Here is a 26229-nt window from a genome sequence, read left to right as displayed (position 1 = left end):
AGCAGGGCTCCAGGCTGCAGGATGCCCTGTGCTCCCCTCTGCTGGGAGGTGGGATGGTGCGGGAGGAGGGAAGGCTTTTCCCTGGCCCTGGCCAGGCAGCGCCCGTTGCCAGAGGCGCGGAGCTGGCGCCTGACGGGGCCCGGCAGCTCATGGCCTCTGCTCCCTGTGTGGGTCCCGCAGGCTCTCCTCCCTCCAGCAGACATGTCGTGCTACAGCCCGTGCCTGCCCGCTGCCTGCGGCCCAACCCCGCTCGCCAACAGCTGCAACGAGCCGTGCGTCCTGCGCTGCGCCGACTCCAGCGTTGCCATCCAGCCCTCGCCAGTGCTGGTGACGCTGCCGGGCCCGATCCTCAGCTCCTTCCCGCAGAGCACAGCCGTGGGCTCCAGCGCCTCGGCTGCCGTGGGCAGCTCTCTCAGCGCTGCCAGCGTGCCCATCGCTTCTGGGGGCTCCCTGGGGCTGGGGGGCTATGGCTGGGCAGGGCTGGGCCGGGGGCTCTGCGGGGCTCTGGGACGTGGCAATCTCTTATGCTGAAGCCCCTGCGTTGCCTGCCCCTGCTCCAGCGCCAGCAGCCTCCAGGAAAGCCCTGCACACAGCCCCGAGAGCGTGGCTCTGCTCTGCACAGGAGCCCAGCTCCGGCCGCTCCGCCTGCAGGAAGGGGCCCGCGCTGCCCTTCTCTCTCTGCCCAGGAAACCTCTGTCTTCCCTTCCCTTGCTCAGCTTTCCCCTCACTTGCCGCCTCTTCCCTGAGCTTTACTCGGCCTCCAAAAGGCATTGCTGAAGTTCTCCTCTGCTCCATTTCCCCTTGATTATCTCAATAAAGACATCGGGCATCAGCTCCGCAACAGAGTCATCTTTCTTCCCTCCTTCCCTCTTCTCCAGTCCCAACCAGCAGAGTATGCAGAACCCTTCCTCCCTCGGTAAAACTATGGCTTTCTCCATGGTTTCCGGACTTGAGAGAGCCTCCTCTTTTGCCCTTGACATCCCATGGCAATGGAGATTGCCTTTCCACAAGTGCAACGAGCTGGATGCCTGGGCGCTCCATGGCTGTAGCAAGAACCGTTGCAGCCTGGCAAAGGCAGAGTGCAGCGCTCAGAGATCTGGATGGTTGGGAACGCCCCGGCTGTGCCCGGGGAACTTCTGGGCTGAGCAGGCATTTCCTGACAACCTGGAACAGAACTGTCGTGGAACACACACACAGCTGAGGTCAGGATGGAGCTCATGGCCAAAGTCAATCATCTTATGACCCTGTAATAATTGTCCCAGGAGAGAGACACTTGGGGCTCTCCTGGACTGCAGTGAGCTGCAGCCAGGTCCCTCCCTCTGAGTGGGGCACCCCTCAGAGTTCATAAACTCTCAAGCTTACATTCTGGTACACGCACCATTGGCCAAGTCTGAGACTCAGAGAGGAACCAGGCGCACCCAGGCTCCATCAGGAGTTCAGAAAATGATAGGGGTCTGTGCTGAATGTTGTCATTAAGGGGAGTCCCCTTACCCTTGTCACCTTCAATCTCCATACAAATCATTTTAGCTCTCTTCTACCTTGATTTTCCTTTATGCATTCCATTAGACACAAATTGTTGACCAAGTCTGAGACTAAGACAAGATCCAGCCACACCCAGGCTCTGTCAGGAGTTTAGAAAGCAGGGGGCATCTGTTCTGAACCTCAGGACTCAGCAGCAGGGTCTCCCTTACATCTTAATGCCTTCAGGCCCTATACCAATACTCTTTAGCTCGGTTTCACCTCAATTTCCCTCTCTACATTTCATCTATGTAACAAGTAGTAGAGTGAGCTTGGCCATCAAATTCTGTTCAATTATGCCTTATTTATAAACTGCTCTTGCTAGTACCTTTGATGGTCATTTTTTGAGGGACCCTAAAGCAGCCATTTTCCACCACACTCTCCAACGTCAAACAGAATAAAAAGCCCTCATCATCAGCAGCAGCAGCAGGAGCAGGACACTGACGAGGTGGCCGAGTGGTGAAGGCGATGGACTGCTAATCCATTGTGCTCTGCACGCGTGGGTTCGAATCCCTTCCTCGTTGGTCAGCTCAGTGTGTGCCCCACATAACACTTTGGTTTGAGATGACAGTGGCCTGGAGAGACCTTGCAAGGTGTTCAAGGGACTCAGCACACACCTCAGCCTCTTCTGTCTGCACCTAGGCAGGAGGAACAAGAAGGGAAACAAGGGAGATCCATAAACTCACAGGAATCTCACTGCCTCCTTGATCCCTGCTATGATAAGAGAGCAGAACACCTGGGAAGTGTTTTACAAGAACAGGTAGCACAGGAAGGTGCCTGGGACTCAGAAGCATGGGTTTCTGAAGGAGAAATCTTCCTTACCAAGCTGGTAGTCTTCTACAGGGAGGTCACTAGCCTGATGGAGAAGGCAAGAGCAGTGGATGTTGTTCACCTTGCCTTCAGGAAAGCTCAACAGGTGATAGGATCAAAAAGGACCATACAAGTAAAGCACTTTCTGTCACACCACATCTGAAGTCAGATTTTGATGGGAGACATTACTCTTACCTGTTCACAGAGTCTCAGAATCGCTGGGGGTGGAAGGTACCTCCAGAGATCCTTTAATGGCAGCCAACTGCTCCAGCAGGGTCACCTTGAGCTGCTTGCTTAGCACATCATCTAGTTGGGGTTTCAGCATCTCCAGTGATGTTCACCACAGGAACTTTATCCCCCTCTACAGGGAGTAAAAGTTCTGCTTGTGCTGGTCCAGCCCTGCTGGCACATCCCCTCGTGTTGACCAACCAGGTGGCTTTGGGTAAATGTGTATCCCCATGTTTGAAAGTCCCACCACCCATAGCTCCCAGTGTGGTTTTTAACAGCCCATTATACCGTTCGATTCTCCCAGAGGCTGGTGCATGGTAGGGGATGTGCTACACCCGCTCAATGCCGTGCTCTTTGGCCCAAATGTATGAGGTTGTTCTGGAAATGAGTCCCATTGTCTGACTCAGTTCTCTCTGGGGTGCCGTGTCGCCACAAAATCTGTTTCTCAAGGCCCAGGACAGTGTTCCGGGCAGTGGTGTGGAGCACAGCGTACGTTTCCAGCCAGCCGGTGGTTGCTTCTACCACGGTAAGCACATGGCACTTGCCTTGGCGCGTTGATGGCAGTGCGATATAGTCAACCTGCCAGGCCTCCCCATAGTTATACTTCAGCCATCGTCCTCCATACCAGAGAGGCTCTAACCACTTGGCTTGCTCAATTGCAGCACGCTTCACACTCGTGAATAACCTGGGCAATAGTGTCCATTGCTAAATCCGCCCCGGGATCACGGGCCCATCTGTATGGTGCATCTCTGCCCTGATGGCCTGAAGTGTCATGGGCCCACCGGGCCAAAAATAATTCACCCTTATGTTGCCAGGGCTAAAACTAATTCACCCTTACATCGCCAACCTAAATCCATCTGAGCCACTTCAGTCTTTGCTAAGATCCACCTGTTGATCGTTCTGGTGTTCCTCAGTGGCCCGACCCTTGGGCACACAAGCATCTACGTGGCATACCTACAGCACCAGGTGCTGCACCCGGGCAGCGATATCTTGCCACAGAAGAGGCTGAGGTGTGTGCTGAGTCCCTTGAACACCTTGCAAGGTCTCTCCAGGCCACTGTCATCTCAAAACAAAGCGTTATGTGGGGCACACACTGAACTGACCGACGAGGATGGGATTCGAAGCCACGCGTGCAGAGCACAATGGATTAGCAGTCCATCGCCTTCACCACTCGGCCACCTCGTCAGTGTCCTCCTGCTGCTGCCACCACTGATGCTCCTGCAACTGATGCTGGTGATGCTCCTGGCTTTTTATTCTGTTTGACTTTGGAGAGTGTGGTGGAAAAAGACTGCTTTAGGGTCACTCAAAGAAAGGCCATCAAAGGTATTAGCAAGAGCAGTTTATAAATAAGGCATTGTTTGACAGAATTTGATGGCAAGGCTCACTCTACTACTCATTACACAGGTGAAGTTAAGAGAGGAATACCGAGGTGAAACTGAGCTAAAGGGTATTGGTATAGGGCCTGAAGTCATAAAGATATAAGGGAGACCCTGCTGCTGAGTCCTGAGGTTCAGAACAGATGCCCCCTGCTTTCTAAACACCTGATGGAGCCTGGGTGCGCCTGGCTCCTACCTTGTCTCAGGCCTGGCCAATGGTGCATGTAGTGGAATGTGCCCTTGAGAGTTTATGAACTCTGAGGGGTGCCCCAGTCAGAGGGAGCGACCTGGTTGCAGCTCACTGCAGTCCAGGAGAGCCCCAGGTGTCTCTCTCCTGGGACAATTACTTACAGACTCATATGATATAATAGGCATCACAGAAACATGGTGGGATGGCTCCTGTGACTGGAGTGTTGGAATGGAAGGCTACAGGCTCTTTAGAAAGGACAGGCCCAGCAGGCAGGTGAAGGGGAGTTGCCCTGTATGCTAGGGGTAGGCTGGAGAGTATGGAACTCTGTCTGGGGACAGGTGATCACTTAACAGAGAGTTTGTGGGTCAGGGTTAAAGGGAAAACAGCGATGGTAGACATTACTGTGGGGATCCGTTACAGACCGCCTGATCAAGGAGAACCTGCAGATGAAGCACTCTACAGACAGATAGGAAAAGCCTCACGCTCGCAGGCCCTTGTTCTCATGGGGGACTTCAACCACCCTGACATCTGTTGGAGCGACGGTGCTGCCCGGCACAAGCAATCCAGGAGGTTCCTCGATTGTGTGGAAGGGAACTTCCTTCTGCAAGTAATAGAGGAGCCGACAAGGAGAGGTGCCATGCTTGAGCTCGTGCTCACCAACAGGGAAGGGCTGGTTGGAAATGTGATGCTCCAGGGCAGCCTTGGATGCAGCGATCACGAGATGGTCGAATTTGAGATCCCCAGGACAGTGAGAAGGGCATGCAGCAAGCTCACTGCCCTGGACTGCGAGAGAGCAGACTTTGGCCTCTTCAGGAGCCTGCTTAGTAAGGTTCCATGGGATACAGCCCTAGAGGTCAGGGGGGCCCAAGACTGTTGGTTGGTATTCAAGGATCGCCTATGGCAAGCTCAGGAGTGCTGCATCCTAACTAGAAGGAAGTGCAGCAGGAGGGCCAGGAGACCTCCTTGGATGGATAAGGAGCTGCTGAGGAAAATTCAAAGGAATAACAAGGCTTATAAAAGGTGAAAGCAAGGACAGGCGGCTGGGATGAATACAGGAATGTTGTCTGGGAAGCTAGGGACCAGGTTAGGAAGGCTAAGGCCCGGTTAGAATTAAACTTGGCTAGGGATGTTAAGGATAACAGGAAGGGATTCTATAGGTACGTAGCGAATAAAAAACAGACTAGGGACAGCGCAGGCACCCTCCGGAAGCTATCAGGAGAACTGGCTGCACAGGATTTGGAGAAGGCTGAGCTTCTGAACGACTTCTTTGCCTCGGTCTTCACTGGCAAAGGCTCTGACGACACCACCCAAGTCTTGGAAGGTAGATACAGGGACTGTGAGAATGAAGACCTTGGGCCCACTGTAGGAGAGGATGTGGTTTGAGACTGTCTTAAAAACCTGAATGTGCACAAGTCCATGGGACCTGATGGAATCCATCCGCGGGTCCTGAAGGAGCTGGCGAATGAAGTTGCTAAGCCACTGGCCATCATGTTTGAAAAATCATGGCAGTCAAGTGAAGTTCCTGACGACTGGAAAAAGGGAAATATAACCCCCATTTTCAAGAAGGGGAAAATGGAAGACCCGGGGAATTACAGAGCAGTCAGTCTCACCTCTGTGCCTGGTAAAATCTTGGAGCACATATGCCTGGAAGGCATGCCTAGGCACATGAAAAACAAGGTGCTTGGTGACAGCCAGCATGGCTTCACTAAGGGGAAATCCTGCCTGACCAATTTGGTGGCCTTCTATGTTGGTGCTACAGAACTGATGGAGAGGGGTAGAGCAGTTGATGTCATCTACCTGGACTTGTGCAAAGTGTTCGACACTGTCCCACATGACATCCTTGTCTCTAAATTTGAGAGACATCAATTTGATGGATGGACCACTCGGTGGATAAAGAACTGGCTGGATGGCCGCACACAAAGAGTTGTGGTCAATGGCTCGATGTCCAGCTGGAGACCAGTAATGAGCGGTGTCCCTCAGGGATCGGTGTTGGGACAAGTCTTGTTTAACATCTTCGTCGCTGACACGGACAGTGGGATTGAGTGTGCCCTCAGCAGGTTTGCCGATGACACCAAGCTGTGTGGTCCGGTTGACACGCTGGAGGGAAGGGATGCCATCCTGAGGGACCTTGACACGCTTGTGAGGTGGGCTGATGCCAACCGTATGAAGTTCAACCATGACAAGTGCAAGGTCCTACACCTGAGTCGGAGCAATCCCAGGCACAGCTACAGGTTGGGCAGAGAAGAGATTCAGAGCGGCCCTGCAGAGAAGGACTTGAGGGTGCTGGTCAATGAGAAAATGAACATGAGCCAGGTCCAGTGTGTGCTTGCGGCCCAGAAAGCCAACCGTATCCTGGGCTGCATCAAAAGGAGCATGACCAGTAGGCCGAAGGATGTGATCCTGCCCCTCTACTCTGCTCTTGTGAGACCTCACCTGGAGCACTGTGTGCAGTTCTGGTGTCCTCAACATAAAAAGGACATGGAACTGCTGGAACAAGTCCAGAGGAGGCCACGAGGATGACCAGGGTACTGGAGCACCTCCCGTATGAAGCCAGGCTGAGGAAGTTGGGGCTGTTCAGCCTGGAGAAGAGAAGGCTGCATGGAGACCTCAGAGCAGCTTCCAGTACCTGAAGGGGGCCTATAGGGATGCTGGGGAGGGACTCTTCGTCAGGGACTGTAGTGACAGGACAAGGGGTAAACGGGTTAAAACTTAAACAGGGGAAGTTTATATTGGATATAAGGAGGAAATTCTTTCCTGTTAGGGTGGTGAGGCACTGGAATGGGTTGCCCAGGGAGGTTGTGAGTGCTCCATCCCTGGCAGTGTTCAAGGCCAGGTTGGACGAAGCCTTGGGTTGTATGGTTTAGTGTGAGGTGTCCCTGCCCATGGCAGGGGGGTTGCAACTGGATGATCTTGAGGTCCTTTCCAAGCCTAAATATTCTATGATTCTTTGATCCTATAAGATGATTTGCTTTGGCTATGAGCTCCATCCTGACCTCAGCTGTGTGTGTGTTCCACGACAGTTCTGTTCCAGGTTGTCAGGAAATGCCTGCTCAGCCCAGAAGTTCCCCGGGCACAGCCGGGGCGTTCCCAACCATCCAGATCTCTGCGCGCTGCACTCTGCCTTTGCCAGGCAGCAACGGTTCTTGCTACAGCCATGGAGCACCCAGGCATCCAGCTCGTTGCACTTGTGGAAAGGCAATCTCCATTGCCATGGGATGTCAAGGGCAAAAGAGGAGGCTCTCTCAAGTGCTGAAACCATGGAGAAAGCCATAGTTTTACCGGGGAGAAATTATTCTGGATACTCTGCTGGTTGGGACTGGAGAAGAGGGAAGGAGGGAAGAAAGATGACTCTGTTGCGGAGCTGATGCCCGATGTCTTTATTGAGATAATCAAGGGGAAATGGAGCAGAGGAGAACTTCAGCAATGCCTTTTGGAGGCCGAGTAAAGCTCAGGGAAGAGGCGGCAAGTGAGGGGAAAGCAGAGCAAGGGAAGGGAAGACAGAGGTTTCCTGGGCAGAGAGAGAAGGGCAGCGCGGGCCCCTTCCTGCAGGCGGAGCGGCCGGAGCTGGGCTCCTGTGCAGAGCAGAGCCACGCTCTCGGGGCTGTGTGCAGGGCTTTCCTGGAGGCTGCTGGCGCTGGAGCAGGGGCAGGCAACGCAGGGGCTTCAGCATAAGAGATTGCCACGTCCCAGAGCCCCGCAGAGCCCCCGGCCCAGCCCTGCCCAGCCATAGCCCCCCAGCCCCAGGGAGCCCCCAGAAGCGATGGGCACGCTGGCAGCGCTGAGAGAGCTGCCCACGGCAGCCGAGGCGCTGGAGCCCACGGCTGTGCTCTGCGGGAAGGAGCTGAGGATCGGGCCCGGCAGCGTCACCAGCACTGGCGAGGGCTGGATGGCAACGCTGGAGTCGGCGCAGCGCAGGACGCACGGCTCGTTGCAGCTGTTGGCGAGCGGGGTTGGGCCGCAGGCAGCGGGCAGGCACGGGCTGTAGCACGACATGTCTGCTGGAGGGAGGAGAGCCTGCGGGACCCACACAGGGAGCAGAGGCCATGAGCTGCCGGGCCCCGTCAGGCGCCAGCTCCGCGCCTCTGGCAACGGGCGCTGCCTGGCCAGGGCCAGGGAAAAGCCTTCCCTCCTCCCGCACCATCCCACCTCCCAGCAGAGGGGAGCACAGGGCATCCTGCAGCCTGGAGCCCTGCTCACAAGGACCCCGCACAGGACGGGAGCAGTCCCCCCGTAGCAAGCAGGAAGAGAAGAGGGGAGTTCAGACGTACCGAGTCCACGAGGAAAGCAAGGGAAGAGCTGCGGATGGAAGGGCCTGGAGTGGCACGGCCTTTTATACAGGGAGCCAGCGCCTCGGGACACGTGGAACACGTGTGCCTTTGTGAAGCACGTTAACAAACAGCAATTTGAGGTTAGCAAAGCACCGCCATGAGATGGAGAATTGTCCCTTTCATCTGAAAGGTCTGATTTGCATTTCCCCCTTGGGCGAGAGCGCAGCCGTGATGCATCCGATGCTGCTCCTCAAAGCAACGGCCATGGAGGTCCCCGCCAGGCTCCAGAAAGGGTTTCAGTAGCTCCAGCCCTGTGTGAGGGCCGTGCGCATCCTTGCCGGGGAGCGTGAGGGCCCCTCTCAGGCTGGCCTTGAGCTGCGGAGCGCTGCTGCTGAAGGGCACTCGCCTGGGTCACCTGTGGAAGGGCTGAGGCTGAGGAGCACCGGTCCCGCAGGGCCACGGAAGGGCTCAGTGAGCAGCCAGGCCCCGGCCGGACGCCTTTCTGGGCGAGGGACACAGAAAGAAGGGAACTCAGATCCCCAGAGGTGGTTGGAAGGTGAAGGCCAAAGAAGGACCCTTTGTGGGACGGAGAGAAGCACCGTTGTGTGAATGAGGGGGGCCCTGGGAGCGTTCCTAGAGGTGGCCTCAAAGCAGGGCTGAAAAGGCTGGAGGGGGAAAGGTGCTGCTGCAGGGCAATGTGTCATTTCTCAGCCCCCAAATTCTCATTCCCAAAGTGAGTCGTCAGGCCCTTGGGTGGCAGCTCAAAGGGGCAGAGGAGCAAACCCATGGGCATTTGGCTGAGGGTGCTTTCCCCTTTGGGTGCCCTTGCCCGGCCTGGGAAGGACGTGTCCTCTGGTGCCTGCACTTCAAAGCAGAAGGCTTCCCGGGGAGCAAGTGCGGGCCTGTGGTGTGCGCTTCCTGGCCTCGGGCGCTCCACACGGCTGCTGAGGCAGGTGGATGCGTGTGCCCTCTGCAGCTGCCTCAGCCCTGCTCAGGCACAGGCAAGGCCGGGCTCCTCGTGGCACAGGAATGGCTCCCACCCTTCTGCATGCAGCAGCGGGGCAGGGCCAGGCCAAGGAGGAGAGCACCGGGCACGGTGCTCGCTGCCTGCCTCCCCCTGGTCTGCGCTCCGGAAACCTCTCTGAGTGGGAGCGTCAGGGCCCGTCTGTGCTGTCCTCCTGTGGCTGCTGTTTCACCCAGGAGCACGGCAGGGTTGCAAGGAGTCCCCAGGTGGTTGGGCAAGACGCTGACAGTCCTGACAGCGCTGTGCAAAAAGCTGCATGTCTGCAGGAATGCGGATGTGAGGCTGCACCTCTGCACATCTGAAGCCATTTGCCCCAGAGCCCCTGGTGCCAGGGCATGGCTGATTCACCCCGAGGCGGAGCTGAGGTCTCTCAGAGTGGCTCAGCACTTTCGGGTGACTGCTGCTGCCACCTTGCCATTAAAGGGCCCCGAAGGTGCCCACATGTCCCTGAGCTGGGCAAAACAAGCCGGACCCTCCGGGTCCAGTGACCTGAACAAGCCACCCTCCAGTGTTGCAAGGAGGAGCGTTGTTTTCTTGGGGAAGAGTGTGCCGAAGCCAACAGGTCCACTTGGCGATGGCTCACACTCAGGCATGAGTCAACGGCTCCTTCATCGCTCTCCAGGACGTGCTGAGCCACTGTTCCTGCTCAGGAGAGGGTTTCCTTCCCCAGCTCAGGAGGCCTTTGTTTGACCATCACCTCCCACCCACCCCGGCGCTCCCGGTCCCCTCAGCACAGCAGCCATCCTGCAGGGGCTTGGCTGGGCTCTGAGCATCTCCATAGCCTGCAGGCACTGGTCTTGCTCAGGGCCAGCCAGAGCCCACCACAGGGAGACCCTTCTGAGTGCCCTTCAGGCTGGCTCCACAGGCAGAGTGCTAAGTAAGCAGTGGCCATGTTGCCCAGGAAGGGCAGGACCTGCACAACACCCAGTCATGGCCTCAATCTGCCCCAAGGCTTCCCCAGCACCTGGAATGGTTCCTCAAAGGAGCGCTGGTCTGCGGGAGAACCACAATTGCTATCAACACAGTGACACGAGTGATTTTTCCAGGATGAAAAGGGACCAAGCATTTCAGGCAGAGGAGGCATGTCTTTCATCTTCCAGCCAGCTTTGAGAAGCCAAAATTGCCGTTTCTCAACGTGCTTCGTGTTTGGGTCATTTTTCAGCTCCCCTGGGGCTCTGGGCCGCAGTATAAAAGTGGCCCACAACTGCCAGCTCCTCCATCCTCTCCTCGTGCCTTCCTCTGCTCCGGGAAGTTGGTAAGTCTCAGTTCATTTTGCTCCTTGTCTCCCCGGTTGGCAGAACAGTTTTTTGTGGTGAGGGCCTCCCTGGCTCTTGGCGGATGGTCTGGGATGTGGATCGGGACATTGGTTGGTCTCTTGGCCAGCCGAGCTTCTTTCCAAGGCTCAGGTCCTACGGCCAGCACTGCCTAACCGATGACTGGGCACTCCCTCCACCGCCCACCGTTCAGCAATGCTGCTTTTGCACTAATGGCAGGATGAGGAGCTCCCTCAGGAGAGCCAGTGCCACCATTCACGCTGCCTCCGTGGTGGCTGCTGTCTTCAGGAGCCTGTTGCGTTGTGCTCAGCCAGGTCCCCTCCTGAGAGCAGTGGCTGGGAGGAGCCCGACCTGGCAAGACCAGGGCGCTCGAGGGCAGGGCGTTTGGCTGCGTGAACAAACGGGTGCTGGCAGAGGGGCCGATGGCCAGGAAGGTCAGAGCCGATTCCAAGGAGAGGGATCCTCTCGATCTGCAGTAGAAAATCTTCCCCTGCCTAAGGCCACAGCGTCAAGGCTGTGCTCCAGCCACCTGAAAACCCAGCATCCATATTCGCATTCTGGGAAGGGGCTTAAGGAGGACTCTCTCCGGGGGCCTTCCCCACCAAGCCTTCAGGAGTAAGCAGGAGGACTGCAGTGAAATGCCCTCAGGGCCAGCAGGCAATCCCCTGGTAAAGGAGCACCCAGAGGCAGCAGAGCAGCTGGAGGGGGACTGCTCCCGTCCTGTGCGGGGTCCTTGTGAGCAGGGCTCCAGGCTGCAGGATGCCCTGTGCTCCCCTCTGCTGGGAGGTGGGATGGTGCGGGAGGAGGGAAGGCTTTTCCCTGGCCCTGGCCAGGCAGCGCCCGTTGCCAGAGGCGCGGAGCTGGCGCCTGACGGGGCCCGGCAGCTCATGGCCTCTGCTCCCTGTGTGGGTCCCGCAGGCTCTCCTCCCTCCAGCAGACATGTCGTGCTACAGCCCGTGCCTGCCCGCTGCCTGCGGCCCAACCCCGCTCGCCAACAGCTGCAACGAGCCGTGCGTCCTGCGCTGCGCCGACTCCAGCGTTGCCATCCAGCCCTCGCCAGTGCTGGTGACGCTGCCGGGCCCGATCCTCAGCTCCTTCCCGCAGAGCACAGCCGTGGGCTCCAGCGCCTCGGCTGCCGTGGGCAGCTCTCTCAGCGCTGCCAGCGTGCCCATCGCTTCTGGGGGCTCCCTGGGGCTGGGGGGCTATGGCTGGGCAGGGCTGGGCCGGGGGCTCTGCGGGGCTCTGGGACGTGGCAATCTCTTATGCTGAAGCCCCTGCGTTGCCTGCCCCTGCTCCAGCGCCAGCAGCCTCCAGGAAAGCCCTGCACACAGACTTGACGCCTCCTTTCGTCCTGATGAAACCTTTTTTTCCCCTTTGCTCTGTTTTGCTTCATGCTCCCCATGAAATTTCTTAATCTCCTTCTTACTCCCATATTAACATGCCCAAGTGATACCTGATCCCCAGAGCCAAGATTTGGAACAAAAAAAGGAATTTCCCTGGTGTGGAGGTTCCTTTTAAGATGGCAGCACTTGTGTATACTTTACTCAGCCTCCACAATGCCTTTCTTAAGCTCTCGCCTATCCATTTTCCTTTGATTGTCTCAATAAAGGCATTGCGCATCTTCTTTGCAAGAGAGTCATCTTTCTTCCTCTCCTCCCATCCTAACCTCCAATCCTATCCAGAAGTGTTTGTCCCTTGGTAAACCTTCATATTTGTCAATATTTTCTGGGCTTGAGGAGAGCCTGGTCTTTTGTCCCTGACATCCCATAGCAATGGAGATTACCTTTGCCTAAATGCAAGGAGTTGAATGGCTGCATACTTTCCGAAGTGTACAACCTCTTTATTTTCTCTGGATTTGACAAGCCAGGTTTTAAACAGATGAGCTTTAACTGCTCTCATTAGACACTGACCTCAGGCTGTGCCTCCTTGCTGGAATCCTAGTGCATGCAAGGAAAGGGAGATACTCAACACACACACACACATTTAAATGCGCAAACATGTACGTACACACGTACACCGTTCAATCAGGGAAACTCCTGCATGTGACAGAACTGTTCTGTGTGACAAACCCCCCTTTTTTCACAGCAAAAATAAATTGAATAGAAATTACCAGGTTGATGATACCTGTGAAGAAGCCAGGGAAATGTCTGGCAGTGCTCTGCACTGCTCATTATGCCAGGTGCCCTAAAGCAGCTGAAGTAGAAAATCAGGCAATAAATCCAGTGTTCTGTGGAGTTCAGTATTCCTGATTTCGGCTTTTTTGTTCTTCTTTTACAGGTACAGAAAGCCCAATTTGGGCTTTTTTTGTTCTTCTTTTAAAGATTTGAAATTGCTCCACTTGATTTGATGAGGGGGCTGAGGAAAAGCGTGCATAGACTTGTGATCCACTTTTGCTCTTCAGGCCCCTCTTGCAGCCTCCTGGTGCCAAGTGTCAGCTCCAAGGGGAAGGTGTCTGGGCACTCAGGCCCTGCTTGGCTGTATCCTGCCCTCGTGGTTTTCTGGGCGTGTACTCAGAGCCGGCAGTCCAAGCCTGCTGAGTCAGGTAGAGTTTCCTTGCTTCCTGGGATCTTTCTTTTTCTTTGGTTAGCTACAACAGCAGTTTTTGTAATGATTGCATGGCTATGCCTGATTTGGTTTTGTTCTGCTGCTGTTTTGTGCAGTATAAACATGTTTTTTTGTAGCTGCTAGTAACAAGTAATTACTCTGAACAGAATTAAATACTGATGAATCCAACACCATGCTGCAGTGTAGAGATATGGGCCCTTATTATGAATAAATAAGATACAGAATACATACATAAATTATGTTCTATGTGCAGAATATATAAAATAAAGGCTGATAGAGAGCTTATGAAGCATGTGCCTGTACTCTGCTCCAGCTTCTGTCTGGGAATACAGGCCCCAAAGCTGATAAGTGTCATAAAGGAGTATACATATGGGATCAGAAAAGAGGCACTAACTTCCAAGCCTATTTCTAGAGAATAAACCTCATGTATACTGGTTTCTACACTTACTTGATATAGCGTGGAGCTGAATTAAGCAGTCCTTGTAGTATCAGGATGCTTACCTTTCAGAATATGTAGTAGGAACAGTACCTACATACCGTCGCACACCACTGCTGGGGATGTGTGGGAAGAGAACATCAAATAAATAATCACATGGACTGAGGAGCCAGACCTTGAGCCGGCAGTGTGTTTGACTTGAACTAGATGTTCTTCTGTAGACACTGTGTTTCTGATTCAAAAGTTTCTGGTTCTTGCATTGTGATCACAGTACTTTCTAAAAAGTAATTTTATAGTCTGAGTGTAAACATGGGAATTATAGCAAATGCCAAAAATATCTTTATGTAGAAACCATAATGTCAGTGTGCTCAGTGATGTCAAAGCTATCAAAAGAAAATACAAGAAAAATAAATGAAACCAGATTTGAAAGGAACAGAAAGAGCACTTCTGAACAATTTGAAATGTAAGTAATGTAAATGTATGTAAGTGCATACTCATGCTCTCAGGCAGCCTTCTAGGTCAAGCACTTCAGGGATCTCCATCAAGTTTCATGTTTTGACACATATTGTTTAGTCTGGTGTCATCTGGGACAGTTTCTGGAGCTCAGGTCTGGACAAAGGGGTTGGGAATATTCAGACTTTTCAGAGCTGGCTTGAAATTTTGTTCAGGTTTCCCTGTAGATGAATTACCCTTTTATGGGATCTACCTTCTGAAGCATAATTATTCTCCTTTCTCTGGTGTTTCCAACGGTGATCTGCAGGTGGCAGTGCACATTTCTCTGATACCTCACCCACTGAGATTTGTGTGTTTGGAGAGATTTGGGTGTTCTGGTTATTGTTGCCACTGTATGTCTCTGTTTTTTCCAGATGACTCAGGTAGTCTTCCTTTACAATTGTTCATTATTATTAATAAACATTTTAGCATTTTATCCATACATTATTGCATCTTGTTGCTTGTATAGTTCTTCCAATTGACTTGTTCTTGCTGTTACATTCCTTGTACCATTGCTCTGGTTCATTTCAGAATAAAGCAAACAAATAAGTTCAAACTCCTGTAAATTCCCTCTCTAGTGTGAACTTTGGGGTTGGTTTTTTTGTTGTTGTTGTTTTTGTTTTTGTAACCTTGAATAAATTAAATTAACAACACATTCTATTCCATAAAAGGAACAAACCAGCTTATTGACTGTTTATTTGAAGCTGGTGCTTCAAAAGCAAATAGAGATAGATGAGGCTTTAATGGTGATTGAAAATCAGGTTTTCTCTCTGCTTCTGCAGGGAACTTCTCAGCTCATTTGACTTAATGTTTTTACATTCTCCTGTGGAAACTGATACAAATTTCAGGACACCATGACCTCTTTGCATTGGTAAACAGGTATTTATTCGTATCTGTCATTTACTATGGAGTCTAGAATTGCACTCAGTGTTTCAAACATTGGTATATTAACAATTCTGTGGTTTGGAAATCTTAAATGGCTCTTTGATAGGCATCTTCAAATTTCACAGGCAGGAATATGCATCTTGAGCTCTTGATTCCCAATGTCATTAGCTTCTAGAGCTAGTCAGGTTTATAAATATGTCTAAAAGTCACCTCCTATACCCTCTTGAATAACCTTCTATCCTTTCGCACTCATTGAAAGCTGACACTGTCCTGATAACTGCAGACCTAACCATGAAGTCTTTGTTCCTTGGCAGAACACTCCAGTATCAATGACTCTCTATCATTTGTAGGTTTGTCATGCTGTCATTGGAAATGAAAATTTAGATATAGAATTTAAATAAGTAATTATACAGCATGAACAGAAGTACTGAATCTGGTTGTCAAAACTTACAATTTCAAGACTATGATACAATTTTTTTAAATAGCAAAGCAGGAATGATTTATGGTAAAGCATTCTTTTCCCTAGAATCTCAAAAGGAAACCCATAACTGTGATTGTCAGGTTAACAGATAATGTCTCTCTGCAGGAAATGTAGCAGTTAGATCACTTACCTAAAGTTGATGTGGTCCTGAAATTACTGGGAAAGAGGCACATCAGCTTTGCAGATGCCAAAAGTGGAAAGCAGCCTCTGGCAAATAGAAGTGCATTACACCAGCCTGGTCTGTGTTCCAGCTTGCTCAAAGACCTTTTGCTGACTTATGCATACATTATTAATGTTGCTGAACAGCGATTATTTCAACTTCTTTATAGTAACTTTTTTGCAGACCTATTGTTACCATTGAGTTTATACAAATGTTTATGTGTAAAGTTAGTTTAAGGCCAATGACAAGAAACTGAGACAATCCTATGACCTGCAGCTGAAGGCGGTATGGAAGGATAGATGTTTCTTTGTACAGTTGAATTGATACTGTACTGAGAGCTTTGACATGACTGTCCAGCCTGTTGGACTAGATAGGTCAGGCATGCAAATCACACTGTAGATGCTATATTTACTTTTAAAGTTATCTCTGTCACATGGCTTTACACAGCCGTTCTCATTCAGGCAAGCAGACTCAACGAATGCAATGCTCTGCAAAATTGCTAAAGGACTTCAATTACATCTGTAATACAAGAAGTTAGGAAAATACAAAAGAATGCTTTATCTCTGTCTGGAGTCTTCATAGCCATAGTAAGTGATTCTATTTTCTCTATCTTTTGGAACAGAAAACACTTCTGTGTAATTAGAATTAAAATATTCTGTCTAGTATTATATTTTAGCCTATGTTTTGATTCAAGGCAATAATTGTGCTAAAGTTTTATTATGTTTTTTGCCAACATAGAGTAATTTTAAATAAAAGGAATCCAGTTTTGGTCAGACCATACAATGAACAGGAAACCAAACAAATAATATTACCCTGTTTATTAAACAATAATAGTAAGCCATTGGTTGCAAAACAAGCTTCAAGCTTTGGCATGATGATTACTGAATTTTCTAGAGGTGAAAACATTTCTCTTTTAGAGAAGAATAATTTGAAAAATAAGAAATGCATACTACCTTTGCTCTCATACGGTCTTCTGTTTCCTGCAGAAATGGGTATTTTTGCTGTACTTGCTCTACCACTGCTGCTTTTTGGGATCAGTGGAATTATTTATATTTACCAGTCAGTCAGGTGGCTATTGTCCAAGTCAGCTGTGCAAAACAAGGTGGTGGTGATCACAGATGCCATCTCTGGACTGGGCAAGGGTGAGTTGTCTCATTTCTTTGCAGTGTTAGAGAACAGAAACAGCCAGAGAACCACCCTCTAGGTGATAAAATGTCCATTCAGTACCTTTTATATGTTCATAACTGCCTGGATGAAACAGAAGTTAAGAAATAGATTTCCAAATAAATCCTATGTTATTTGAATTTACTTTTTAAGTCTCAGCCACAGGAAATGCTGGTGAACTTTTAGGAACTGCAGAGATTTCCATTTATTTAATTCAATATAATGAGAGGTTTTGCAAGCACATGATGAGTGTTATTTTTAGCATGTTGCTACTACAAGATCTTATTACATGGACTGTCACTGCAGAGTAGCTGCAAATCAGCATAAACGAGTTTCGCCTTACTTTTTACATGTTCCTTTTCAGCCCTTTGAAGACTTCAATATTTCCTGCTTCCTGTAAACAACAGTGCTCACCCCTTGTGAGGGACACTCAATGTCCCTGTGCATATCTCTGCCCCTCTATCACCATGTTATTCCTCTTCCCTCCAGCTGGCTTGCCTGGCTATGTGTCATGGTTGGTTCAGTGCATGGAAGGAGAGGGTACATGATAGTTTAGCTATTTATATAAGCTGATTGCCTGGCTAGTCAGCCACTCAGCATATACTCGTTGGCTCATATTGCCTGCTTACACGGTACTGCCAGATTAAAGGTACTGCTTATTTACAGTCCTGCACTGGGCATCACTTGAGAGGAAGTAGATGTAAGTGCCTGATAAGGAAACATAGTTTGAGGCTGCATCTTGGCATTTTCAATAAAGACTTTATGTTGGAAATCTTGCACACCCAAGCAGAAAATATATGGAGAAAGAGAATGCTCTTGCAGAATTATTCCATAGCAGAACAGAACAGAGACTTGCAACAGAAATACACGCTATACTGGCAAGGAGTGCTCTTCATGAGAGCCTGTTAGGACAAGGTATGAACTAATTCTGACTGCCACATCCCACCTGGTCATTCCTTTTCTGGGACACTCTTCAGTTTCAGTTGAAGATAATATTAGCATGCATTTTCTCTGATTGGTTATAGGTCAGTATTTTGTTTGAAGAGGCACAATTTAGAGTTCTGTAGCTGAGATTGGATGTAGAATCATATGATGCTTGGAGGTTTCTAGACAAAAGTCCGATTTGGAGCAGGAATACCACCAGTGCTAGACATAGTTGTGTGTGACTTCAAGCCTTGGAAGCCTCCAAGGATAAGGAACATCTACTGAACATTTCTCCAGCACTGCATGAATCCTGGGAAGATTTTCCTGAGTTCAATGTCTTTATTAACCTTTCTTCATCTTTTTGTTTGTTGGTTGGTTTTGTGACTAGCCGCTGCTTGTCTCTTGAGGCTACAAAGGCAATCACCTCCCCCTGCCCCATCCCCTTTGTCACATAGATGAAAAAAGAGGTAACTCAAAGCAATTTTGTTCTATTATCCTAAACAGATCTGCTGCTGGTATCCCAGTATAGAGTGATGCTCAGAAGTTATTTGCAGGCTTGAATGATTCCAAATAATGTAGAATTTACTGTGCAGTCCACTCATGTATATGTGATGGCCATTCATCTAGAGCTTTAAAATACCAGCTGTCTGGCCAGCTGCTGCATATTTGAGCCCTTAGGTAACAGCCAAATTCCTTTACCCACATGCAAGAATTTCCAGACTAAAGACAACATTCATTGAAGTTAAAAAAGAGAAACAAAAACTATGTTGATTAAAGATGTTTGCAATGGTTTGTGGATGTTATTTAAACCTGATTCCTATTTCATCTCAGTGCTATAACTCAGAAAAGTCTGGGATACTTCTAGAAGAGAACATTGTTAGTTTCCCTTGTTCCCTTTTATTGCTGTTCCCACAGTAGTCACTTTTTATTCATTAGGTTGCCCCAATTGTTAATGTTTATAGGAAAAATACTGGTATAGTTGTCCTTGTAGTGGCAAATAATCTTTTGGGCTTTAAATTAAATATCTTTCTACACTAGAAAATGAAAATAAAAGTACTGCTGTAAATAATGAAAAAGATTACATAAATAAAAGTCTCCAGCTGCACAGGATTCCAAAAATAAAAGAGCTTCCAGATTGATACAGAAGCGCTTCCATACTGATATTAAGAGTCTGACATTAGCATTTAAGAAATCCAAGATGGGCATATTAACATAACTGGCTTTGTCTGTGGGTATTGAAATCTGAAGAAAACGCTTTTTGGAGGACAGACAGCTATAGCATCAGGGTTGTACTGTTGCCCATTCAGTAAAGGCCATAGGAGCCAAGACAAGTCAAACAGGCTGGAAAGGTATGAGAATAATTGTAATACCATATCCCTGTTCCCGTGCTGAATATATAACTGTCAAACAGATTTGATTTATGGGCCAAATATGAGGACTCCAAGTCTGAGAGCTTTCTGGAAGACCTAATGAGGAAAAAAAGCCACGAGAATAAAAAGAACCCTTGATTTCCACTCCTACCAGTACACATAACCCACTGTCAACTAGTTATCTGGCTGCACACCAAACCAGATATTTGGCACAGTGGGCAAATCATCAGTTGTATCTTCAGGCCTATCTGCAAGACATTATCTATTCCAGGAAAGAAAAGGCAGGCAATTGTGTACTTTTCCTGTTCAGGAGTACGGACAAACTTTTCAGATTCCTGACTAAGACACAGTTTTGGTTCAACTGAGTGAGAATATGCACTCTGTAGCAGCCTATAACAGCCAGAGGTATACAACTGACAATAAATTCCAAAAGATGGCCAAGAGGTGTCCATTCTCATTCTTTGGTCAAACTGACAAGACAGGGGGGAATGTGTTCTCTGTCAACACCACCTAGAGAAGAAAACAGACCAGACACAAACTGTCAAGATGCTCCAGCCTGGTGTTTCATAATCTGGATCTTCTTGATCACATACTCCTATGAAGACCTAAACTAATGAGTTGCCTGCAGTCTTCTAGACAGTTCTGAGATGGGATGATGGGTAACACTGACTGCCAGTTCCTCTTGATGGGATGATGGGTAACACTGACTGCCAGTTCCTCTTGATGGGATGATGGGTAACACTGACTGCCAGTTCCTCTTGATGGGATGATGGGTAACACTGACTGCCAGTTCCTCTTGATGGGATGATGGGTAACACTGACTGCCAGTTCCTCTTGTTATGTGAGTTCCCAGTTTCAGAAAATCATCATCATAGTTTACTTGCGTAAAAGTGGGAGAAGAATCCTCCCCAGAGACCTAGTTTAAACTGGGGTGAACCCCTAGCTCTGAATGTCCCTGGCTATGCGGAGAAAAAACAGTGCCAGCCCAGCATAGCCAGAAACCTCTCAGTGGCCTTCTCAAGGAGGCTCCAGGGAATGTAGCTGAACAAGAGGTAGCTCAGGCTGGTCCCTGATATTTCTGCTGACTACTGGGAAGGTCTAAAACTCAGAAGATAAAGGTCTTGGGATGGATTACTTATGAAAGGAAGAGAATCTAGAAGAAATACCTCTCTCATTGGTGCTCCATCTGTAGCCCAGTGGGTGGTTTTTCTGCATTGCTGTTTCTCAGAGTTGTAGATGAGTTTCATGAAGGTAGCATACAAAGCTAGTTTTATTACTTACTGGGGTTGGTTGGTTTGTTCTTTATACTGCAGTAGACATGAAGGTTTGCAAAACCTTGCAGTTTGTATTGTAGCAACCTTAGGCATATATTTGTGTATATATTTTGCTTTATAGCAAGTGTGTCAGTAGGTGGAGAGAGTTAAGGAAGAAAGATAATCAGAATGATTTTTCTTACTCAAAACCATCATCCATTAACTGGCATATTGTTCTTTAATTAATTAAATATTTATTAAATCCCATGAGTAAGCCGTACCATTGTGCTGTACCATTAATTGTGCATTATACCATTACAGCATGCAGGCGGTTCAGGACATTGGTCGTTTGAGATTGATCCAGGAGATGACAGTCTTGTTCAGAAACATCCTGAATGACCAAGCAGCTTTTCTTCCAACTGGATTTGCCTATCCCACATTGCCCTTTAAGTCATCATTGCGCTTGTAGTAAGAGTGGGTAAAGCCCTTCCCAAATCTTTGTTCGTGAAGCCAAGCCATCAAATGTTAATTTGTTACTCACATATTATTGCCATTTAATGCTTTCTTTTTTTCTCATGTATATTTATTCCTTCAAAATGAATGCATTTTAAAGTGTAGATTTAACATCATTAGCAATACCAACATCCCATTTCAGGCAAAATAAACAAAATCAAATTGTTGTGAATATTATTGTTTCTTCTGAACATATTTCTCTCCTAGAATGTTCTCGGGTGTTTCACACTGGAGGAGCAAGGCTTGTGTTGTGTGGCAGGACATGGGAAAAGTTAGAAGCCTTGTATGATGCTTTAATTAATGTGGCGGATCCCAGTGTGGTAAGTATTTCCTAACCGCTTTGAAAATTCACAACTTGATGTAAACATCGGGTTCAGGTACACAAAGTGCTTTTAAATCCAGTAAAACAAGGTACATGAAACATGATTCACTGTTAGTGGTGATTTTGGTCACCCAGGTAACACATCCAACACAGTCCAGAGAGCGAGAGAGAAGCCTCTGAAGGTTTTCAGAGTATGATGCCAAAAGTGTAACTCTGAATTCCTGGTTTCTTGAGCTAATTCAAGGCAATTACTTTAAAGCAACTGAGTAGTCTTGCATTTTGAACAACCCACCCAAGCAGAAATGCTAGGCAGAGGAATTTGCGTGTTAATTTAGGTGAAAGGGATCCAAAGTGTTTCATTTAATTACAGAACTATTATCCATTTTTCACATAATTAGAGTGTTCGAAGAGTGGGAAATGGGTCTAAAGACTGAGTAAATTTTGAGTTTCTCCACTCTGGGAGAAGTCCCAGCTAGAAAAGCATGGGAGCATATGAATGAGTGTCCTTTCCTCATTACCTCTGTCTGGGTCACCATGCAAGTACATATGCAATGTTCTCCCTGTTGCCAGATCTTTGGAAGGTGTTTCTTTGATGCTTATGGGAAAGTTTTCCTTCTGTGACCAGCAGGTAACTTTCAGGGCACAGGTGTTCCTGAAGGCATCACACTAATTCTATAGCCAGATGAACAAATATCTACTTTTGGCCTTTGGGTTTTTTTGGGGGGTTTATTTGTTTTCTTCGGTTGTGGTTTTTTGGTGTTTTTTTTTTTTTCCAGTGATCTTCATTCATCTGCATAAATAACTATAAAAGTAGTGTGCTCATGTTAGCCTGCACAGGCTCAACTAGGAGAAAAAAATGAAGGGATCTGCGTTAGATCATCATACTAATACAGTGCCTTCCAACTGCCCCACATGTATATGTAAATTACCTGACTAAGCACTAAACCCTCAACTCTGTGGTCAGCAAAGTTCTCCAGAGGGCTGCTTACAGATAAACCTGAACTTGGACTGATAGGACTCACCCTCTTCATCTATTATCTGTCTCCACTGATTACAAGAGAGATAAAACTCAAAAGGGTCGAGTCCAGCTTTCCCTTCCCATGATGTCCTGCTTCACCTGCATTTCAGAGTCTATGAATTCCCATTGCTGAACTACCTTCTTTATAGAGTGGGTTAAAAGAACAAATCAAAGGTTTTGTGAGAATGGTAGGACCCCTTTCTTTAGATAACAAGGTAAATGAATTTGCAAGAAAAGTAAATGGAAATACGTTTTTATGTAAGACGTATTCTTTAAGTAAATCTTTTCTTTATTAGACATACGCACCAAAGCTCATACTTCTGGATATAACAGATATAAACTGCATTCGAGATGTAGCTAAAGAAATTGTGAATTGCTATGGCTGTGTGGATATACTGATCAACAATGCAAGTATGAAGGTGAAAGGAGCAGTGCAGAGCATTTCCTTGGAACTCGATAAAAAGATAATGGATGCCAACTATTTTGGACCTATAACATTAACCAAAGGTATTTTAGTTTTCCTTCCTGTTTTGCTGTTGTCACTTTAAGCTTAAAATCCAATTGTTTTCAAAGCCGTTGCAAGGACAGAGACAGGATGACCATTGAATCTGATGATACAGGACCCAAATCTGTATGTGCAATCCAAGTGAAGTCTAGAAGAAACTCAGTTTCCAGCTACTGGATTTTGTGGTATTTTTGATTGTGGTATTGAGACAAAGTTCATCAAAGCTGTGCTTTCTACACTTCACATGTCACTTTTTTCACCAATTACATTGACCGCTTTTACTTACATGGCTCTTTCTTTTATGAATTTTCTTTTTTTTTCAGCCATTCTTCCCAACATGATCTCAAGAAGAACTGGCCAAATAGTTCTAATTAATAGTATCCAAGGAAAAATAGGAATACCGTTTCGTGCAGCTTGTAAGTTATATGTAGCAAAATTGTACAACCTAATGCGTAAACTGTGAGTATTCCAGGGCAGTGATAATTAAAAGTTATTAAAAGTTCTAACTTGTATCTGAATTCAGTAAACTATTAATACAGTATTTGGCTGAAAATATCGAAGAAGTGGAACTCAAGAAGAAATAGTAAAATGCTGTCTTTAAAAGTATAATGACTGTCTAAGGTACTTGAGGACAAGAGAATAACAAATGTGACAGCAAGGGTTTTTTTATGATCTTAGGGGACATTCAAGATATAGCAAACTTGAAAGTCTAACAGCTGTACTGGGCATATTACTAGAAACCTTAATGAAGTAGTGTATAAATATAACACACTGGCAGATAGTAGCTACTGATTTGTAAAGGGAGTCTCATGCACTTAATGGATTTATATGTGGGAGTTCCAAAGGAGATGTAGGAATTGTATTGCTCTTAGCTTTTGAGAAGATTGTAGAAGTCTTTCATCCGAATCTCCTAATAGAACTAAGCTGTCCTGAATTATGTTGAAAGGTCTTTGCATTAATAAAATACAAAGTTGGGGGACAGAAATAGAAGATAGATGTAAATGGGCATTTTTAACTGTGACAGGAAGTCAAAGTCGATGATAGGCTCAGAATTAAGAGGTCTGCAAGACATCAGGATTGTGACATATAGTTCCATGAAAGCAATGTACAGTGGCATAAACTGTGAGGAAAGCAGCAGAGAAAAAAACTCCTTTCTTTATGCCTTTGTATCAATCTATGCAGTGCCCACATCTTTAACATTGTGTGCCATTGTGGTCACCTGTCTCAAAATAAGTATAAGGACTATGAAAAAGTCTTAGAGAAGAAACAACACATTGGTGGGACATCTGAAATGGTTTTCATCAAGGAAAAAGCCAATTGTGTTAAGATATATTGTATGTGTATAAGATCATCAGTAGGAGAAGAGGTCATCAAGTTACCATGTCTCTACCTGTATCTGTGGGGCATGAAATGAAGCTGCCAGAACAAGGAATGTGAAAGCAAATGAATGGAGAAGCTTCTTTCCATTTCTGGAGCCCACATGCCGTTTTTTAGATTCTGTTATGCACAGGTTGATTTTCACTACAAACCAAGTCAAATACGAGGTGGATGAGTGCTTTGCAGCTCTGCTGCACTCAAGACATAGTTCTGGTTTTTGGTCAAGGTTCACATAGGTTCACCACCCCTCTTTAATACCATTCTCAATAAAAAGGCACTAAGTTAAAAAATCTCCTAACATTCAGTTACTTTAACATTAATATTAAAAGCATCTTAGATTGCTGCTGCAGGGCTTACGGTTTTATATAGCTATATCCATGCATTCCTATATCCAAACACACATATGTGGTGTTTTTTTCTTTTTTTTTAGATGCAGCTTCTAAGCATGCTGCTGTAGGATTTTTTGATTGTCTTAGAGCTGAAATGGAAGAATTTGATATATCTGTCAGCACTGTGAATCCAACTTTCATCTCTTCATACCAGCGCCAACCAGTGCCTGGCAACTGGGAGGCATCTATTTGGAAATGTAAGTGCTGATGCATTAAGAGAGACAGTAGCTGAAGTCCATACAGCAGTATGGAGGCTTTTTGCAGGGGGAAGGAACATAAGAAGAAGAATGGAAATGACAGAAAGGATCATAGAATCATAGAATCAACTAGTTTGGAAAAGACCTTTAAGATCATGAAGTCCAAACTTTATCTAAGCACTGCCAAGGCCACCACTAACCCATGTCACTAAGAGCCTTATCTACACAGTTTTTGAACACTTTCAGGGATGGTAACTCCACCACTGCCCTGGGAAACCTGAACAGGCTAGGGAGTAAACAAAAAGAGAGACTGGAGAGATGGGATGAGCCTAGTGAAAAGAGAAGGACACGGAAAAAGAGAACTTTGTGTGAGAAAATAAATACACCAGGGCATGAGGAGTGGAGATAGAGCAGAGCGTGAAAGGTCCCAAGAGGGACTTCCACTCCACTCAAGTGGTTCTTTCTTTCAGGCACTGTGAGGATTTTACTTTAAAACTGTAAAAAGATCTTAGGGATATGCTGATGAGGGAAAGAGAATGAGTAAGGGATGAAAAGTGCGTAGGAATGTAACTAATATGACTGTTTCACTAGCTGCGTATCTTTTCACCACCATTCCTTCAGATATGTCTGACTGTCTGCTGTAGCTCTCACTCCTCTCTCTTTGATTTACAGTCTTTTTCAGAAAGGTGGCATATGGTGTGCACCCGGTGGAGGTGGCAGAGGAAGTCTTGCGCACTGTGAGCAGTAAGAAGCAGGAGGTACTTATGGCCAACCCCGTCCCCAGAGCAGCAGTTTACATTCGCACCTTCTTTCCTGAGCTATTTTTTGCCATTGTTGCCTCGGGGATTAGGGAAAAGCAGAAGACAGAAGAGGAAAACTGATTTTATTCATGTTTTTTCCCTGCTTTTGACCTAAAAGAAGTTTATGTTTCTGTCAGTGTTTATAGCAAAGAGTTTATGTCAATGATTTCTGCTTCTCACTATAGGTAGAATAAAGCAGGAGGCTTTATGAAACACAAACCAGTCAATGTCTCACTTAGTAATTCACTACCACTGACACACATTCATCTGTGAGACTTCTATTATTTTGGATTCAGAGAATATGTCAAGGTATCATGTTTGCATTACAACAGTATAGGAAAAACTCTACTAGGAACTCTACAGCAGTTACAAGAGAGTGATTCACAATCTAAATTGGTAGATCAAATTCTGGGGACCTGAAGCTACTTATCAGAATAGTCTGCAAGTGCTAGGACTGATGGGAACTTACAGGAACAAAGGGATAGGGAGGAAGGGAGATGTGGGACACGAGGAGTAAAAATCAGGTCAGAGACTGGATCAGAGTGCTCCTCATATACACTTTTTGGAAATACTGGCAGGACATGCAAATGGTGAGCCCAAATAAGGGCTTACCTAGTTCAATATCCCACCTGCAACAGGACCCTGGAGTGCATGCTTCTTAAAAGGTGGATTATTAGAATGGGTCAATAA

At 47.5% G+C, this 26229-nt stretch overlaps 4 protein-coding genes and 2 non-coding genes across 7 annotated transcripts; 4 read left to right on the top strand and 2 right to left on the bottom strand.

The window, feature by feature from the left end:
• The first annotated feature begins 162 nt into the window (after positions 1–162).
• Positions 163–531, top strand: LOC136021517 (beta-keratin-related protein). Its single transcript, XM_065693831.1, has one exon. It carries the CDS (start codon positions 202–204, stop codon positions 529–531), a length of 330 nt encoding a protein of 109 aa, XP_065549903.1. The 5' UTR covers positions 163–201.
• A 1429-nt stretch (positions 532–1960) lies between these two features.
• Positions 1961–2042, top strand: TRNAS-GCU (transfer RNA serine (anticodon GCU)). The gene has a single exon. It is a non-coding gene; the product is annotated as a tRNA-Ser (tRNA).
• Positions 2043–3659: 1617 nt separating this feature from the next.
• Positions 3660–3741, bottom strand: TRNAS-GCU (transfer RNA serine (anticodon GCU)). Its single transcript has one exon. It is a non-coding gene; the product is annotated as a tRNA-Ser (tRNA).
• A 3848-nt stretch (positions 3742–7589) lies between these two features.
• Positions 7590–8154, bottom strand: LOC136021512 (beta-keratin-related protein). The gene has a single exon (XM_065693824.1). It carries the CDS (start codon positions 8113–8115, stop codon positions 7786–7788), a length of 330 nt encoding a protein of 109 aa, XP_065549896.1. The 5' UTR covers positions 8116–8154; the 3' UTR covers positions 7590–7785.
• Positions 8155–11588: 3434 nt separating this feature from the next.
• LOC136021547 (beta-keratin-related protein) lies at positions 11589–11957 on the top strand. The gene has a single exon (XM_065693869.1). It carries the CDS (start codon positions 11628–11630, stop codon positions 11955–11957), a length of 330 nt encoding a protein of 109 aa, XP_065549941.1. The 5' UTR covers positions 11589–11627.
• Positions 11958–16183: 4226 nt separating this feature from the next.
• DHRS7C (dehydrogenase/reductase 7C) lies at positions 16184–25758 on the top strand. Of its 2 annotated transcripts, XM_065693479.1 has the most exons (7): positions 16184–16294; positions 16694–16849; positions 21139–21251; positions 22568–22778; positions 23100–23192; positions 24584–24739; positions 25412–25758. In XM_065693479.1, the coding sequence occupies exons 2-7, from the start codon at positions 16696–16698 to the stop codon at positions 25618–25620; spliced, it is 936 nt and encodes a 311-aa protein (XP_065549551.1). In that variant the 5' UTR covers positions 16184–16294; positions 16694–16695; the 3' UTR covers positions 25621–25758. The 2 variants fall into 2 exon arrangements, with proteins under 2 accessions (XP_065549551.1, XP_065549552.1); XM_065693480.1 differs by lacking the exon at positions 24584–24739.
• The last annotated feature ends 471 nt before the right edge of the window (positions 25759–26229 follow it).

The sequence above is a fragment of the Lathamus discolor genome, chromosome 13 (genome assembly GCF_037157495.1).
Source record: "Lathamus discolor isolate bLatDis1 chromosome 13, bLatDis1.hap1, whole genome shotgun sequence".
Taxonomy (NCBI): Eukaryota; Metazoa; Chordata; class Aves; order Psittaciformes; family Psittacidae; genus Lathamus; species Lathamus discolor.
Note: the sequence above shows the minus strand (reverse complement) of the source record. Positions and strands in the feature narration are given on the sequence as shown.

What these genes read in the sequence shown, in the direction of transcription:
- DHRS7C (XM_065693479.1), top strand. Translation starts at nt 16,696, where the DNA reads ATGGGTATTTTTGCTGTACTTGCTCTACCACTGCTGCTTTTTGGGATC. An exon ending in ACCTATAACATTAACCAAAG is followed by an intron (nt 22,779 to 23,099) that starts GTATTTTAGTTT and finishes TTTTTTTTTCAG; the next exon opens with CCATTCTTCCCAACATGATC. An exon ending in AATACCGTTTCGTGCAGCTT is followed by an intron (nt 23,193 to 24,583) that starts GTAAGTTATATG and finishes CTTTTTTTTTAG; the next exon opens with ATGCAGCTTCTAAGCATGCT.
- LOC136021547 (XM_065693869.1), top strand. Translation starts at nt 11,628, where the DNA reads ATGTCGTGCTACAGCCCGTGCCTGCCCGCTGCCTGCGGCCCAACCCCG.
- LOC136021512 (XM_065693824.1), bottom strand. Translation starts at nt 8,115, where the DNA reads ATGTCGTGCTACAGCCCGTGCCTGCCCGCTGCCTGCGGCCCAACCCCG.
- LOC136021517 (XM_065693831.1), top strand. Translation starts at nt 202, where the DNA reads ATGTCGTGCTACAGCCCGTGCCTGCCCGCTGCCTGCGGCCCAACCCCG.